Source organism: Tachyglossus aculeatus, chromosome 9 (genome assembly GCF_015852505.1).
Source record: "Tachyglossus aculeatus isolate mTacAcu1 chromosome 9, mTacAcu1.pri, whole genome shotgun sequence".
Taxonomy (NCBI): domain Eukaryota; kingdom Metazoa; phylum Chordata; class Mammalia; order Monotremata; family Tachyglossidae; genus Tachyglossus; species Tachyglossus aculeatus.
This window is the reverse complement of record NC_052074.1, coordinates 59,214,895-59,233,804: the sequence shown is the minus strand read 5'-3', so window position 1 is coordinate 59,233,804 and position 18,910 is coordinate 59,214,895. Positions and strand designations below refer to the sequence as shown.

Here is an 18,910-nt window from a genome sequence, read left to right as displayed (position 1 = left end):
AAGTATAGACAAAGAGAGCACAGCAAGTTAGTAAAGAATTGTGTGGTTATATACCTACACACAAAAGAGCAAGCAAAGAATGCCATTGGGCATTTATATGAGCAAAAATCTCATTTAAACTTTCTGAATCTTACTTTTAATTTTCTACACAGAAATGCGACCACACTTTTGAGTATCTATATGACTCCTTCCCTATTCAACACTATATGTGGATGGATGGTTTAGTTATTAATTTATCTCTCCTACTACTTCTATTTTAGTAGTAAGATATCTTTTGAACTATGCGATCAACATTAAATCATACCTTAACACCGAGAGGCTGGAAGATCTCAGAAGAGAAACTAGTCAAATTTTCAGTTCTCGATCCTTAGATATTAATTTACATAACCACAGAACAATTCAGCAAACTTCAGAGTTAATGGTTTAAGTACATTCATGAGAACACTTAATGCACTTACCTGCATATCAGTGAAGTTTGGTGCTGACTGAGTTCTCTGAAGAATTTCTAAATTTTGAAGAAGTTTGCTAAGTTCCACAAGGTTTGACTGGCAATGTGCAAGATCTGGGAATAACCAAAAATAAAAAATTATTAGCTCAATGAATTTATTAAAAATCTGTAAAAGGGAGCATGACGTCTTGCTGACACTGCATTAAAACTACAAGAGAAATGAAAGCCAACACTGTTTGACTGATGCAGTACAAGAATCACAAAACTACTGAAATGCTCAATCATTATCATAAATCAAAATACAACAGATCTTGGAGAATTAGAATCATGGTGAATAAGAGGAATAAGAATTAAAACTTTTTTATGGTATTTGTTAAGCCAGGCACTGTACCAAGTACTGTCAGATTGGACACAGTCCATAACCCAAATGGGGCTCACCGCCTTAATCCCCATTTTACATACGAGGTAACTGAGGCACAGAGAAGTTGAGTGACTTGCCCATGGTCATACAGCAGACAAGTGGTGGAGCTGGGATTAGAAACCAGGTCCTTTTGACTCTCAGGCTTGTGCTCTATCCACTAGGCTACACTAGTTCTGAGACTGTTTTGGTCAATGCAGGACATACAATCTCCTAAAGGGAAAGACCACCTTTTTAGGTGCTGGTAGAGGAATCAAGCTCTTAATGGAAAGAGCCACACGCTTGGGGATCAGAGGACGTGGGTTCTAGTCCCGGCTCCACTACTTGTCTGCTGTGATACCTTGGGCATGTCACAACTTCTCTATGCCTCACCTATCTCATCTGTAAAATAGGGATTAAGACTATGAGCCCTACGCGGGACAACCTGATCTTGTATCTACTCCAGAACTTAGAACAGTGCTTAACACATAGTAAGCGCTTAACAAATACCATCATCATCATCAGCATCATAGACTATTTGGAGAAGGTGAATAAAGGTTAGATTTTCATGCTACACCAGATTTCTTCCCTTTTTACTCCTCCAGATTCTAACGGGTTTCAAAGCAAGACAGCTGGCATAAATTAAGATCCACTTCTGAGGGAACTGGTATGGAACATAAGAGTTAAGTATCCCACATCTCACCAACATCTTTGAGAAGAGCACAAATGGCTTCTTAGAAAATATTACACCGCTTGCTGTGCTTATTAAAGATATTTCCCAAATCACTGCAGGTTTATGGAGTCATTAAAATGTGTCAGATACGGAGGCAAGGCCTCAGAGAAAGAATCCCAGTTAACTTTTACTCTTTACATGATTTATTTCCACCTGAGAAAACAAGTTACAGGACAGTCTTGACGGTCTAACTAGGGTGCACAATTCAAAAATGCAGATTCTCACAAATTCAGATTAAACCAAATCCATTTAACAGGGGTAAGAATGAAACTTCAATACAGGCTTCTGTCCCCCATATTTCCCACTGTTTGCTTTTAAAAGTCTAGAATCTGCCCCTGCTCTCTCTCTCCCTCCCTCCAGGTTCGTATCTCCTCCTGCCTTCAGGACATCTCCATCTGGATGCCTGCCCGCCATCTAAAACTCAACATGTCCAAGACTGAACTCCTTATCTCCCCTCCCAAACCCTGCCCTCTCCCTGACTTTCCCATCACTGTTGACGGCACTACCATCCTTCCTGTCTCACAAGCCCGCAACCTTGGTGTCATCCTTGACTCCGCTCTCTCGTTCACCCCTCACATCCAATCCGTCACCAAAACCTGCCGGTCTCACCTCCGCAACATCGCCAAGATCCGCCCTTTCCTCTCCATCCAAACCACTACCTTGCTGGTTCAATCTTTCATCCTATCCCGACTGGATTACTGCATCAGCCTCCTCTCTGATCTCCCATCCTCCTGTCTCTCCCCACTTCAATCTATACTTCACGCTGCTGCCCAGATCGTCTTTGTGCAGAAACGCTCTGGGCATGTCACTCCCCTCCTCAAAAATCACCAGTGGCTACCAATCAACCTATGCATCAGGCAGAAACTCCTCACTCTCAGCTTCAAGGCTGTCCATCACCTCGCCCCCTCCTACCTCACCTCCCTTCTCTCCTTCTCCAGCCCAGCCCGCACCCTCCGCTCCTCCGCCGCTAATCTCCTCACCGTACCTCGTTCTTGCCTGTTCCACCATCGACCCCCGGCCCACGTCATCCCCCGGGCCTGGAATGCCCTCCCTCTGCCCATCCGCCAAGCTAGCTCTCTTCCTTCCTTCAAGGCCCTACTGAGAGCTCACCTCCTCCAGGAGGCCTTCCCAGACTGAGCCCCTTCCTTCCTCTCCCCCTCACCCCCCTCTCCATCCCCCCCATCTTACCTCCTTCCCTTCCCCACAGCACCTGTATATATGTATATATGTTTTTACATATTTGTTACTCTATTTATTTTACTTGTACATATCTATTCTATTTATTTTATTTTGTTAGTATGTTTGGTTTTGTTCTCTGTCTCCCCCTTTTAGACTGTGAGCCCACTGTTGGGTAGGGACTGTCTCTATATGTTGCCAACTTGTACTTCCCAAGCGCTTAGTACAGTGCTCTGCACATAGTAAGCGCTCAATAAATACGATTGATGATGATGATAATGATGATGATATGTCCACATCATCACCACCATCATCATCAATGGCAATTTCTGAATGCTTACTGTGTGCAGAGCACTCTTCTAAGCACTTGAGAGAGTACAGTACAACAGAGTGGCCAGCCATGTTGCCTGCCCACAACACGGTTTTCAGAATACATCTTTGCGTTCTTCTAGCCTCAAGAAACAAGAAGTGCACATGGAATACATGCAAGGAGTGTACAAGCAAGTTGCTTTTGAGTTAAGGGGAAAGTCACCAAAAAATAACCAGTAACAACTACCATCTCTTTAAATGGCTACGGTACTAACATATGAATGAAGAAATCTCATATATGTACAGAACTGCTTCTGCGGAAGAAATAAGAGAAGTAAGAGACACTGACCTTCTGCACACCTGTCCATTTCTTCAGAGTCCTGTAGCCAAGCAACTACTTTACTCTGGCCAGAAGTGCAGGTTGCAGGAAGACTACTGCTACAAGGAAGAGGAGGCTGCCACAGAAAGCTATTGGGTTGAACCTAACAAAACAGATATATGGAACAGATTTTCACACAAAGATACTATTTGGCATGCTCTACTGAGAGATGTTTTTTGCTAGACGTCTTAGAAAGATGGCATTATGTAGCATAGCATGAGGCTGTCCTGTCCACCTCAAACAGAGAGGAATCCTCTCTGTCAGGGACTCAGTTATGCCTTTCCACACATCAGTCCTTGCAAAACACAAATGTATTTGGCATTCACTCTGCTCTTAGCTCAGGAACCAGCCCCCTGGGGGGATGGGGGCAGAGGAGAGAGAGAGAGAGAGTTTAAATGGTATTTGTTAAGCACTTACTATGTGCCAGGTACTGTACTGAGCACTAGGGTGGATACTAGCTAATCAGGCAAACACAGTCCCTGTCCGACATGGAGCTCACAGTCTTAATCCCCATTTTACTGATGAGATAACTGAGGCACAGAGAAGCTGGGTGACCTGCCCAAGGTCACAAGACAGACAAGAGGCAGAGCCAGGGATTAGAACACCTGTTTGTGAGAGATACTGCCCTAGGTCAGCATTCCAGACTTTGTCGGCTGATCGGAAATCACGTGCTTACCTTATTATGGAGTCTAGAGCATAAAGTCCCCTGACATTTTCTCTACATGCAAGTGATCTCTAGAAAAGAAGGATCTGACATATACAACATGGTCTTAACAGTGAGCCCAGCTCCTTCATGGCCTGGATTTATTTCCTATTAAGTCAGGCACTTTGGGGTGGGGAGGGGGAATGGGGTTGAGGGGATGGTATTAACTCTTTCAAAGAGCTATCTAAGTGAGTGGCTGCCTTGTAGGTGCAATGAGGGCAGCAGTCATCAGTTCTCTCCTGGTATGAGAGGGTTAATGCCCCTCCCAAAGGAGCAAATTTCCATCGCATGGTAAATTTGGATCCCTGGAGTACTTATATCCTGTAAACTCCCCTGAAAAAAGGTCTATTTCTTATAATTTTTTGGGGGGTGGGGGGAGAATCCGTATCTACGTTCTTAGTGGGGGGGAAAAAAACAACCAGAACCTTTCTTTCCAAACCCTCCTTGACTCTAATATTCAATTACCGCACTGATTTTCCCCCTTTCTAAATTACTGGGATTGGAATGAAATGCACACTTCACAAGCCCCAACTTATTTATGATCCACTGAGGGCTCTAAACTGATTATCATTCCAGAGATTCATAATTTGATATTTGGAATGCAAACACGAGTGATAAATAGCTCTTTCTCTCTTTCAATTACATTTTGATGACCAGAATGGGAAATACTTCAGGCTAAAGCAGAGAGGTAACTCATTTCATTGGTAACTGAAGGCACTGTGGAAAAGCAGTGTGGCTTAGTGGGACGAGCAAAGGACCTGGGTTCTATTCTATGCTCTGCTACTTGCCTGCTGTATGATCTTGGGCAAGTCATTTAACTTCTGAGTGCTCCAGTTTCCTTTTCTGTATATTGGGGATTAAACCCCTCTCTTCCCTCTCCTACTTAGACAATAAACTCCATGTGGGTCAGACACTGAGCTCAACTCAGTCTCTGACCTGATCAGCTTGTACATACTCCAATGCTTAGTGCAGTGCTTGGCACATAATCAGCACCTCACAAATACAATTGTTTACTATTAATAATGATAGTAATTATTATTATTATTATTATACTAAAAGCCCAGGACCTTTCTAATTCCAGAACAAACAGTAGGTGAGGAATCAGTTCAATCGCCTCACCCAGCAGGATCAACACATACACTGAGAGCAACCTTGAAGGTATTTCAGATTATCATTTAGGATAAGGACGAGAAGAAAAAGGAGCTCTGTTTTATTTAGAAAAAGGATCTCAATTCCTCTTCCTCAAGCTGGTTTCGAATCAAAGCAACTACCAAGCCTTTTAGTCGATATTCCCTAGTGACAGCAGAAACAACCACAAAAGTTCTAACAGTCAGTTTTTTTATGGTATTTGTTAAATGCTTACTATGTACCACGTACGTAAGAGCTGGGTGAGATATAAGCTAATCAGGTTGGACACAGTCCATGTCCCACAAGGGGCTCACAGTCTCAATCCCCATTTTGCAGATGAGGTAGGTGAGGCACAGAGAAGTTAAGTGACTTGCCCAAGGTCACACTGCAGGTATGTGGTAGAGCTAGCCTTAGAACCCAGGTCCTCTGACTCCCGGGCTCGTGCTCTTTCCACGAGGCCATGCTGCTTCTCACTTGTGACTCTTGCCATAAGGACCCCCTTATGTCACGTCACTCCGCGTCTTTCCACCCACTAGGGTACCTTTCGTGAAAGACAAGGTTAGCCTAATATTTGCTTCCAGTAAAATCTGACTGCAATAGAATATAAAGGCACAGGCCAGCATTCCAGAGAGCACTTACAGAAAACTTGAGAACTCCTGGGGGAATTTAATCCATGAAAAGGGAAAAGTTACTTCTTAAACAGCTTCTTTTCAAACCACAAACCCCATTTTCCCTGATATTCTGGCCAAATTAAGGTACTTTTAAAGTGATGACACTTGGCTTACAAGACGCAAAGGAGCACATTACCGCCCTGAGAGAATGGGCATTTTAATTTCTACTCGGAAAGCAAATCCTTTTGCGTTCCCATGGGTTAATCAACTGGGGACTGGCAAATCCAGCCTCGAATACAACCCACAGTTTTTTTGTGTGGCTTTTTAAATGGTATTTATTAAATGCTTACTGTCCTCCCTGATTTCCATCCCGCTGAGGCGTACCTTTCCATCTACCATGGCCACGTTGGCAGCTGGCGAGGACTCCGTCGTGGAGGTGGAAGGAAAGATGTGGAAGCTGGCATCCCGCGGAGACCGGACTATCTCATTCTGGCGGTACAGACGGTGGTGCCGCAGTCTGGACACCCAAGCGTCAAACCAGTCCTGGGATTTCACCTGAAATCAATCAATCAATCATACTTACTGTGTGCAGAGCACCATACTAACTGCCTGGGGGAGTACAGTATAACAGAGTTGGTGAGCACATTCCCTGCCCATAATGAGCTTATGGTCTAGAGGGGGAGGCAGACGGTAATATCCATATAGTTCAGATAGGTACGTAAGTGCTGTGGGGCTGAAGGAGGGGTGGATAAAAGGTGCAATCCACATGCAAGGGTGACTCGGAAGGGAATGGGAGCAGAAGAAATGAGGGCTTAGTTGGGGAAGGCCTGTTGGTGGAGATGTGATTTTAATAAGGCTTTGAAAGTGGGGAGAGTGGTGGTCTGTTGGATATGAAGAGGGAGGGCGTTCCAAGCCAGAGGAAGCACACGGGCCAGGGGTCGATGGCGGGCAGACGAGATCTAGGTACAGTGAGTACACTGGGACTAGAGGAGCAAAGCGTGGGGGCTGGTTTCTGGTATCAAAGCAGCGAGCTGAGGAAGGAGGGGACGAGGTGATTGAGTGCTATAAAGCCAAGGGTGAGGAGATTCTGTTTGACGCAGAGATGGAACAAGATCAGAAGGGAGGGCACGCGTAGAACTCTCCACGCTGCAATTCTTAATGTGACAAACGGTGTGCGGGGGAGAAAGACGCTGGACCTTCAGGTGGTAGATGTGCTCTTCCGTGTCCAGGTCTATCCTCCGTGCCTTCTTTTTAATGGACATGACGGATAAGCCGACGTCGATGCTCCCGTGCACTTTGCCCTTCTGAATCTGAAATCACAAGATGCGTAAGTAGGATGGGACTTCCGCCTAATTGGCTTCTTCTTCACTGGCTAAAATTGAAATGAGCCCAGTGCAGGGCTTCAGGATTTAACCAAAATAAGGGAAGCGGTGTGAGTGAAGTGATTATCAAGTATGTGTCCTAGTGCTTAGTACAGTGCTCAACACATAGCACTTGACGAATACCACATTATTATTAATCAATCATACTTACTGAGCACTTAGTGTGTGCAGGGAACTGTACTAAGTGCTTAGGAGGGTATAAGGGGTGGTAGGTACATTCCCTGCCTATTAGACTTTTAGATAGAAAGATAAAAGATTATCTTTTAGACTGTGAGCCCACTGTCGGGTAGGGACTGTCTCTATTTGTTGCCAATTTGTACTTCCCAAGCGCTTAGTACAGTGCTCTGCACATAGTAAGCGCTCAATAAATACGATTGATGATGATTATCATCATTATTATTATTATGACCTAACTCTGTAAGGAAGCTGAAGACATTTCAAAAATGTGGACCGAAGACAGACCAAATCAACTTATGAGGCACTTGCTGAGAAGGCGTACAGACTGGCTCGGGAAGACAGCAGATAGGCAATGACGTCTTTGGCTGCACTTTTTTAAAAAAAAAAAACAGTATTTGTTAAGCTCCTTCTATGTGCCAGGCACTGTACTAAGTGCTAGGGTAGATACTAGCTCATGAGGATGTCTCCTAAGTGCTTAGTATACAGTGTTCTGCACATAGTAAGTGCTCAATAAATACCACTTATTGAGTGAGTGATTAAAATCCACTGCTGGTCTCAGCCTGAGAGTGCAGGGTAGCAATTAAAGTAAGCTAGAAAACCTAGGTCTGTGGGGGACCAAGCAGGCTCTTATATGCTTCTCATTATGGTCCGTTCGGTTCTCTAACCACTTGTCTCAAACTTCCTTTCTTTCCTGTCTTATGACTTCTTTCCCTTCCTTCTTGATGATGCTTAGGTCTTTCTCTATTCACCTGTAGCACCCCTATAACTTAGCCCCTTTCTACTCTGCCTCAAACTGAAAACAGGGAGGCAGCAGGTCTACCCATTCTAATGTCCTCTCCCAAGCTCTGAGTACAGTGCCCTGCACACAGTAAGTGCTCAAAGAATACCACCGATTGTTTGCCATCCTTTGCTGACCGTACCTCACAGAGAATTGTGCATGCCATGATAAAAAATGAAAAATTGCAAAACCAACTATCCCATCCCTGCCTAATCCTGGAACACCCAGGGTATCCCCAAAAGCTGTAAACCCAGAGACTCCCAGTGAGGCGCACACACACACACACACACACACACACACACACGCGCACACACACGCGCGCGCACACACACACACACACACACACACCTGTTCCAAAAGAGAAGCAGAGGAGCCCACCTGGGCCACACTGCATCATTGGCAGCAAAATCGTCACGCGTGTGTGGCTGCCAATCACCAGCTGTGCCTCCAGTGACCCCCTCCCCAAATTCCCATTCCGGCCACCTGTGGCTTGTCCCACATCAGCCTGCTGATCCTTAGGGGCTGATGGGATTGGGTGGGGGTGCGGGAGATGGAAATTCTCCTTCCTTTTCCCACTCCAGTAAATCCATGGAGTGAACTCTACGTGACTTTATGGCTCATCTCTGCAAGGTGGAAAATCACAATCTTTAGGACTCCTCGGTCCTAATCCGGAGCGAAAAAAGGTCGCATCAGTGTCTGGGGTTGTCGTGCAACTTCCAGGGAGAGAAACAGGGAGAGAAACGGAAGCGGTACCACATCTTCTTCATGCACGTGTCCGAAACTGCACCCCAGGCTGGCTAGAATACAGGGAACCCACCTTTCCACACCCTGGAGATCCGGCTGCTTACTAAAGCCCGACTTCCAAAGAAGGCACATAAATGAGCAAAGAAAAGCATGGCCGGAGGATCTGTGCCACAACAGTGGTTTACTCACATCAGGCAGATTTCCAAATCAATGGGAGACAAAGACCGACCTGTTACTTACATCCATTGGAGCCTTTGAATACTTTAGCATGCCATTATCCAGGACAAAAAAGCGCTGCAAGAACCAAATAGTTTGAGTTAATATACAAACTCCCTCACACAGACCCAATACTGTACAGTTCTTCCCTAGGGAGCTCTAAATCTCCCTGCCAATAAACATGTGGTGCTTTTAACTTGGAGAAGCCACCAGCATCCTGGAACAAGTTGCCCTACCTCTTCTATCTGGACTGCTGAAAGGATTAAACTGTGCCTATAAAATACGGTGCCCGGGGTTGGCATATAATAGTCTGGTTCAATTTCCAAAACGGGTGTTCCTTTTCTCCCACTCTCTGACCCCGTGGAATCGCTCAACCTTTCATATACCTGGATGCTAGGATTTTGCATTGCCCTTTTCACTCTCTCTACAAAGGGGCAGACGAAGACCAGAGGGACGGATTTGCCACTTGTCTGATTGTATGTGACCTTGGGCAAGTCACTTCACTTCTCTGTGCCACAGTTCCAGCATCTGTAAGATGGGGATTAAGGCTGTGAGCCCCACGGAGGACGGGGACTATGTCCAACCTGCCAACCTTGTCTTTACCCCAGCACTTAGTACAGTGCCTGGCAGATAGTAAGTGTCTAATACCAGAAAAAGAAAGAATGGGAGGATCAGATCTTTGTATGCTGAAAGCTAGACTTCTGTCAAGACACCTAATGATTCCTATAGTCTGTCCTTCTGCTCCCTATTCTAGGGAGACAAGGAGAAAACAAGTCCACAGAAACAGAAGTTTCCAACTAAGGCAACTTTGAGGTGAATAAGTAGTTTATGGTGTCCCTCTAGTTGAGTTGGAGATGCTAGGGTGCCTTGCTATTCCTATCTGCAAGAATTTTTCTCTGCTGGAAAAGGACTCCGTGTTGCAAGGACAACTGTTCTCGTAAGCACCCAGGATTTACTGACAAGAAGCCATGTTAACGGCTCTGATAAGAAAACTTGGGGGCACCAGATCTGGGGAGACGAACTTAGTAGGTGACAACAACAAGATTTGTTTTTTTTTAAAAAAAATGGTACTTGTTAAGCACTTACTATGTGTCAAACACTGTTCTAAATTCTGGGGTAGGTAAAGATTAATTAGGTCGGTAATGCCTGTCCCACGTGGGATTACCAGTCTAGGTAGGAGGGACAACAAGTATTGACTCCCCATTTTTCAGTTGAGGGAAATTGAGGAAAAGAGAAGTTAAATGACTTGCTCAAGGTCGTGCAGCAAGAAACTGGCAGAGTCCAGATTAGAACCCAGGTTCTCTCTGAGTCCCAGGCTCTTGCTCTTTCCATTAGGCCACACTGCTGTTTGAAGGTACAGATCTGGGCAAGTAGCTCGGCCACCAAAGATCATGAGATGATCGACTGAGCGATCAGCCTCCCACGCCCCACAGACCTGTGATGGTGGAAACATAGCAGGGAGGGTAGAGGAAATGGAAATGATTTTGGACCTCTACCTAGTGTGCAGTGAAGTTCCAGGGAGGTCATGGTCATTTTGAATAAACTCATGAATTTCGGGTGAAAAATGTCACAGTGGTTCATCTGCCACTCAATTTCCTCACCCTGCAATATCTCTCTACCACTGCCTCCATCCACTGGAATGCCTAGGCAGAGAAGCCACCAGAGATCAACTGAGTCAGAAGATGAGAAGCTTGTCCGTTATAAAACCAGGCTGGAGGGAACAAATGGGTGGAAAAAAAGGTTTCTAGCTCCCCCTCTCCCCATCCAAATATAAATAGTTTCATGGACTTTGGGCCTAGGGGCAATTTCGCTGGGCTGAGAAAGTCAAACTCGGTTACACATGCCCCATCTCATGAGGTTTCAGTGGAACGTGAGAGAGGACAGTGAATTGTTAAGGTGAATACCTATGTCAACATTTGTGAATATCACCTATCTGTGTTGTGTTCTCTTTCTCTCTCTCTCTAAAATTGGCACCCAGATTTAGAACTTTTCCATACAGATTCACGATCACCTGTTCAACAACAGACTGGATACTCACCTTGTGCCAACCCTTTAAAGGCCATTTTCTTTTCTTCAGCATGAATCCTTCATGTTTGTCGGGTTTCTGGACATTCGTCTGTCCTATCTTCAGCCCTTCTATGATTTCCCAGCTGTCAGCTTCCTGATAGAAAATAATTTGGGTTTTTTTTTAAATCACATTTGAATCAATATGATGCAACAGGGCTTAAAAGAGCAAACTTCTTACAAGATATTGTAGATAGACCGAGAACAAACTGTTCTTGAACTTGTGCGTCTCCCTGACTCCAGGTAAACAAGGGAGCACGATCAGCATTCTGGTCAGAAAATATTCTCTTCTCTTAAAGTCCACCAGAAAGCCAGGCCTATCTGAAGGAACACAGCCCCACAACAAGTCTTACGTTGGCCACCACACCTATCTGAAGTAGAATGGAATTCAGACGATGGTCACTTGAAATGTTTGAAACCCATTCTCCAGAGAGTCAGTCGTTTCTTACCGTAAGTGATTTCAATAAAATGTTTTTTTTTTTAAAGGAAAGGAGTCGAGAGATCATACATATGGAGCTTGGCTTCCAAGTTAGAAGACAGAATAAGGATACTGGGCCCTATGTGCCTGTTTAGCCCAGAGAATGTTATTGTAGATTTTCACCCTCTTCAGCCAAGTTGTACAGATTCCTAGTGCAGGAATAATCTTATTCTTTCATATGTATCCCAAAATACTTCAGGAAATACATGCCCTGAGGAGGGCAGTTGTTTCCTGAAGTATTCTGAGACCAATTTAAAGTCACACCCCACCACAATCCCCTTCGGTGGGACTCTTGAAGACCTCTTTTGTACCATGGTGGCAGCAGTTTGGGTGGACGGGAAGATGATAGGTGTCCATGGGATTAAGTCACCTGTTCATTACCTAGTGGATACATCCTGATCCCAACTCATGCCCCAACCACTTTTCATTTTCAATCTGATTAATTTGAAACTAATTAGGGTAAGGGTGACTATCAATGGTGTTTATAGCGCGCTTACTGTTTGCAAAGCACTGTACTAAGCACTTGGGAGAGTACACTATAACAGTTGGAAGAACCATTCCCTGCCCACAATGAGTTTACAATCTAGAGGAACAGTTGCATGGTGTTAATAGTGCTGTTCTCTTTAAACAGCAACCTCTCCCACGTTTTAGAAGTCCCCCAACAAACCCCGCTCCCCCCAACCAGCCATCCTGAAAGAAAGGATCAGCCAGTCCAATGATGCTGCATGTCCAGCCAAAGGGAGCTGTTCGAGAGCAGCCAAAGTCCCTGTCTGGGCATCCCCTGACTAAACCCTCCTTTCCTCTTCTCCCACTCCCTTCTGTGTCGCCCTGACTTGCTCCCTTTATTCTCCCCCCTCCCAGGCCCACAGCACATATGCACATATTTATTTAATTTATTTATTTATATTAATGTTTGTCTCCTGCTCTAGACTGTAAGCTTGTTGTGGGTAGGGAATATGTCTGTTTATTGTTGTATTGTACTCTCCCAAGCACTTAGTACAGTGCTGTACACACAGTAAGCCCTCAATAAATATAATTGGATGAATGAATGAAAGGTTCACAAGGAAGCACCTGGTGTCACTGATGTTCCTGATCAACCTGTGGCACAAATAGAGGAGTTTCCCTTTTGGATCCGGTCTGGAGGGACCTGCTGACAGTCTTACCTCTGATCAAATTCTTTCTGGAGCTACTACCCTGGCCTCCTAAGTGTGCCAAAGACCAGGCTCTGCCCATATTCCCGATGCCAATGCTCTTATGAGAGCCCTACATACCAAATGGGAATAATATGGGCACTAGGCAACTGTGAAAAGGCTGCATATGTTTTCAATTTGGCTCTGCAAATGTACCCATCTCTCCCTGTTTCTACAAATAATTGACTTTTGGGGACCACGTAGCCAAGCGGTCTGGGAGGCTAGTCGTTTGGAACGCTGGGCAATTAAGTAAGTAGGGCATTAAGTTTTCATGTATTTATAAATATCCAATCTCGCTCTCTCTCAAGAAGCATTAACTGTACTTGGCAAGTTTTCCATCTTCCAGTTCAGGTACATTACAACTCTGAAAAATCGCCTTTTTCTTGCAGTTGCTAGTCACACCCTCGTCATCCCTGGTGGAGCAGGAAGAATTTTTTTTATAATTTGCTCAAGATAAACATAGTTAATAATATATAGGACAGCATGAAATAAGTTTCAAATAAATCCAGGATACAGCAGCCTGTCTTTGTGACACCACAACTCCTGGTTTCCAAAATAAGTTTCTTCCTCCCTGTGTTCCTCCAAGGTAAAAACATTGCTCTGAGAAGCTTCCACACGCTTCTGAAAATAGCTCAGCTTGATGCAAGTATTTCTGAACAAGTGATCAAATAATTCTTGGCAAATGCAGGATTTCCAAAAATATTTCCCCCAAGCCTAGGAAATTGGCCAGTGATTAAAGTTAAACAAACTATTGTCTCCAGGGGATAAAAATACCACATCACAAACAGGGCAGTCCTTGGGTGGGTCACATGAAACAGTTGGTCATTCTGGCACTGGTAATTAAGGAACCAGTTAAGTCCTCTATATTGTAAACTTGTTGTGGGTAGGAAGCGTGTCTACCAACTCTGTTGTCTTGTCCTTACCCAAGCACTTAGTACAGTGCTCTGCACACAGTAAGTACTCGATAAATACCACTGATTGACTGATTGAACCACCGAGAAAAAACATCAACTAGAAAAAATATCAGAGAGGGGACCTTGAGTCTTCTGCATTCTGTTTACTACCCTGTTCCTACTGTCCCACATGGTGCTGGTCTTCTGAATTCACCAATCTTTGGCTTAGGCGGGGTCCCTATCTTGCTCTTTGACAGCTGGGGATTTTCATCACACAATTCAAGCAGGGCTGCGTGCATTAGTGACAATGTTCAAGAATGGGAAGTGCACCAAACTGTCCATATATCAATTAATTGCAATTAAAAGTAGAACATTATACGAATGTCGGTCTTTGTTTTTTTTACTAAAAAGGAATAAAAAGTAAGTCTTAATGTAGATGTAACTTTTTTAATGGTACCGGTTAAGCAGTTGCGATGTGCCAGGCACTGTACTAAGCGCTGGGACAGATACAAGGTAGTCAGGTTGGACGCAGTCCACATAGGGTTCATAGTCTCAATCTCCATTTTATCGAGGAGGTAACTGAGGCCCAGAGAAGTGAAGTGACTTGCCCAAGGTCACACAGCAGACAAGTGGCAGAGCTGGGATTAAAACCCAGGTCCTCTGTCACCCGGGCCTGTGGTCTTTTCCACTAGGCCACACTGCTTCTCTGATTTGATTTCCCCATTGAAAGAACTGAGAAAACGGTACTTTCTCCTCTGGAAATGATACTTTTTAAAAGGAAATTATTTAAGTAGGAGTCAGAGCAGCATTTACTGAGTGCCCGACTGGTGTAGTGTACTCAACTAGGTGCTTTACACTTGAGTGTAAAACAACACGAGACTAAAAATGAGTCTCTGGTGTTTCCCGGAGGCTCCTATGCCGTGCGACTCTCACACTGCTCCGGCCCATGCTCTCCGGAATTTAAACCTTTTTCCCTAGCAGTGTTTGAAGAGTCGCATATTCCACTCCAGGGCTCACATCCCATTGCTTTTCCTATTGGCCGATGGGAAATGCCAATGGCTCAGGTTGGCATTTGGGGCTTCCACCAAAATTAAACTTGGAACTTCATCTCTCTAACTCTGGGTAAAAGCCTTCTCTCTTCTACCCAGTCTTCCTCCAGACGCCCCGGAAAATTCAACCAAGGGGCCATCGAGGCAGAAGCAATGGGTAGACTGGGCTCTTCCTTACACTCAAGGACACTCCTCGTGATTTCAAGGGTACCCTTAGTGGTTTCAAGGGTGAACACTCATTCACGACAGCAATCCCCTCCCTCCCCCTCTGGGGCCATGCGACTCCGGCAACACAGTGTGCCACCTCAAGTATCGACCCGTTCCCTCACTGACCTTAGAGAGTGAGACAGGCTCAGTTTCTAGAAACTGCCTGCTTACAGATGGTTCGTGCCCAGCAGAGGCGTTCCTCTCTAACATGTATCCCCCCTAAAAACAAATAAAAGCAAAATAAGCACCCAGTTTCAGACATGGTATCTCATCCATTAGACAGGACCTGTAAATGGCAGGTTACACAGGTGACTCCCAACGAATAAACACAGTGGTGACCACGTTCTCCGATGGGCTAAAGTCAACGGTAAAGATGGTAACCCTTGCAGGATGAACTGTGATGTTATTTTTGCCCCTTTGCTTGTTCAGTTGAAGCATTTCTGTGCAAACGCAAATTCAATTCTTGCCCTGCAGAACAGGATCAGGTGAAATGAGAACTGTTAGCCTCCAAACGTGCTATACAAGGAGCATGGCTGATTCCTCTGTAGCTCCCAAATGTCTGGAGGAGAGGGTACTTAGAGGATTTTAAAGCCAAAAAAAAAAATCTCAAGCAGAACTCCATTCTCCTAACGCATCATGGGGAAATCAGAGGATTTAACTTTCCAACTGCCAAGGGGATGTGGCTTCAGGCTGAAGTCCAGGACTCCACCTGTTTCCTAAATTCCACTGGTGGGGGCCTTTGTAGAAAACTGCTAATGAAAGGGATTTGCTTTGCCGCCTGATTTCCTGTGGCGATTCAGCTGGAATAGAGCAGGCAAGGCTTATGCAGATCAGGTGGGCTTGGGCTGGAGGACTTGGAATGGGGAAACTTGGTCACATGGCCCCCAGGATGCTGGTGGACCCGTCTCCACCACCATTCTGAGCCCAACTAGTGAGGCGATGGGGGTCAACCTACACATCAGGCAAAAACTCCTCACTCTCGGCTTCAAGGCTTCCATCCCCTCGCCCCCTCCTACCTCACCTCCCTTCTCTCCTTCTCCAGCTCAGCCCGCACCCTCCGCTCCTCTGTCACTAACCTCCTCACTGTGCCTTGTTCTCGCCTGTCCCGCCATCGACCCCCGGCCCACGTCCTCCCCCTGGCCTGGAATGCCCTCCCTCCGCCCATCCGCCAAGCTAGCTCTCTTCCTCCCTTCAAAGCCCTACTAAGAGCTCACCTCCTCCAGAAGGCCTTCCCAGACTGAGCCCCCTTTTTCCTCTCCCCCTCGCCTACCTCCTTCCCCTCCCCACAGCACCTGTATGTTTGTACAGATTTATTATTCTATTTATTTTACTTGTACATATTTACTATTCTATTTATTTTGTCACTGATGTGCATCTAGCTTTACCTCTATTTATTCTGATGACTTGACACCTGACGACATGTTTTGTTTTGTTGTCTGTCTCCCCCTTCTAGACTGTGAGCCCGTTGTTGGGTAGGGACCGTCTCAATATGTTGCCAACCTGTACTTCCCAAGCGCTTAGTACAGTGCTTTGCACACAGTTAGCGCTCAATAAATAAGATAGAATGAATGAATGAAAAGGCCAAGATGGCCTCCCTATCAGACAGACACTGATGCTCTGCTGCTGGGGAGGATTTGCAGGTGGGATATGAGATGAGCAGCTCTCTAAGTGTTTCATGTCTGCTGATCAAACTGCTAATATTAGGTGGTTATTTTGTGGGAAGCAAACTGGATTCGCTCATGACACAGTTTCTAAAAAAAAAAAAGGGTATGCCCTATGCATATATATCCACTGAGGGGGCTGAAATTTCACAGGGACTGAAGGAAGAAGGAACTATTCAGCGGCATGATTGGAATAAAAAAAATTAAAGAACATTATCACTCCACAGTACTTCGGAACCAATTCTTTGCTCTAACTGAAGAATGGAATTTCGGTTCTTTAGTTATTGTTTGGAATGCAATTATTTTGAAAGATAATCATTCAAATCTCTGATACTTTATCATCTTAATTTTTCACACACGAAGAAAAAAAAACACACTGGAGAGCAATATCATCTAAGCCAAATAAAATATGGCCAGACAAGAGAAGGTCCATATTTTATTATTTTGGGCCACAGTTCCTGAGCTTGAGGTTTTTTTCACCTTCATAAAATGAAAACTGATCCCCTTAAAAGAATTATGTTGATTATTTTAAATTCCATGTGGGCAGGGAATGTACATACCAACTCCATTATCTTGTACCCCTGCGCCCTGTGCTTAGTACAGGCGCTCTGCCCATAGTAAGTGCTCAATTAAATATGATTGATTCTGCAATGTCACTCATTCATAATAATAATTAAGAACAATGTCTTAAGCACTGGGGAAGAAATGGCTTACATCAGAAACAGCTCCAATCACACATGGGCCTCACAATCTAGGAGTTAGGGAGAGGGACTAGCTTATACCCATTCTACAGATGAGCAAACTGAGGCCCAGAGAGATTAAGTGACTTGCCCAAGGTCACACTGCAGGTCAGTGGCAGTGCTGGGGCAAGACCCAGGTCTTCTGGCTCCCAAAGGTATATTCTTTCTATTACTCCAAGAATGCTCTCTCAATGGAAGGGAAGTATTTAATGCAATGGATCTCTATTTTGCATGTGCTTGTTTCGGGGATCCAAGTGACTAAACGCTTGCTTGCGCTTAAGTTGGCAGAAGATACTTCTCTGCTGAAAATCATTTGCCCTTCACTAGAATCAGCCTTCCCCGACAAGTGTGAAAAACACCTGGAATTACAGAGGAAAAGCCAATGTGAGAAAAGGGTCTACACCCTCCCCTCCTGATTCGGAACCACTGCGTTGGCATCACTGGCTTTAGGAGTCTAAAATTGTAGGACGAAAGTCTAAAGGAGCTAAGAATCCCTTCACAGCTAACATGATAAATAGGCACCTGCTGGAGACTGAGATTTTACGTGGGAGTCTCATACAAAACAAATAGGCTGAGCTGGAAACAAAATTTGTCCTCTGGCCATACACTGAGGAACTGAAACAAGGAACTTAAACATAGATGTAAATTGTTCTTGCACTGAAAAACTGTAGTATAAATTAAACCTCCGATCTGAGGTGCGGACATGATCATGACTGCAGTCAACAAGGCCAATCTTAAACCCCATTTCCCTTTGAAGAACCATAATTTTGCCATAGGAAATGGGCAAGGATTACTATTCTGTCGCGGAGGAATTTTATCTTCTCAGGCTACTATTTCCAGAGGAATCACCATCATTCAAATTCTCTGCCCAAAGCCCTGGATGTTGATATTTACACTGATTCCTTAAGCTTGGTTTCAGCCCACTGACTGCATTTCTCTCAATAATGGTGAAGCAACAATGAGCAAAAGGCTCACGTTTATGTTAGGAAAGGAGACCTTGAAAATACGTCAAGCCAAAAGGCAAGGATTGAACTTTCAGAACCACAAGCAATGGGACATTATCCACTCTAATTCCCAAACCCTAAGACCGTCAGGGCAAGATGGATAACAAACATGAACCACCCTTACTTACCTGAACTTGACAAGCAAATTCCAATTGGCACCTCCTTTTAGAGTAATAAGGCTCATCAACTTGGCAAGGTGTGTTCCATTTGACCTTGGCCAAAATTCTGACCCTAAAAACTTTACTTGATTCCAAAGGCAGGGAGACTTGAAAAAAAATCTGCATTTTCCAGACACGTACGTCAGTGAATGTTGATTATCAAAAGAGCTACTGTGTAGAGTACACTTGATTTTTAAGTGAAACTCATTTCTTGAGAGATGGTTAGATAAAACCCAAAATAAATACACTTCACTTCTCTCAGCTGAGCTGTTGCCCTTGGTTGTA

General features: G+C 44.7%; 1 protein-coding gene across 7 annotated transcripts in view; it reads right to left on the bottom strand.

The window, feature by feature from the left end:
- The window catches only part of OSBPL6 (oxysterol binding protein like 6), a 131,392-nt gene that overhangs the window by 48,553 nt on the left and 63,929 nt on the right, over nt 1-18,910 (bottom strand). For 5 of the 7 annotated variants that reach the window (XM_038751555.1, XM_038751562.1, XM_038751556.1 and 2 more), the window contains 7 exons: nt 15,189-15,281; nt 11,220-11,342; nt 9,206-9,259; nt 7,081-7,194; nt 6,269-6,439; nt 3,413-3,545; nt 459-562 (listed from right to left, as the gene is read on the bottom strand). In XM_038751555.1, the coding sequence (XP_038607483.1) occupies nt 459-562; nt 3,413-3,545; nt 6,269-6,439; nt 7,081-7,194; nt 9,206-9,259; nt 11,220-11,342; nt 15,189-15,281 (792 nt within the window). Of the gene's footprint in view, nt 1-458; nt 563-3,412; nt 3,546-6,268; nt 6,440-7,080; nt 7,195-9,194; nt 9,260-11,219; nt 11,343-15,188; nt 15,282-18,910 lie in introns of those variants that run through there. The other 2 variants (XM_038751557.1, XM_038751561.1) reach the window with 2 other exon arrangements.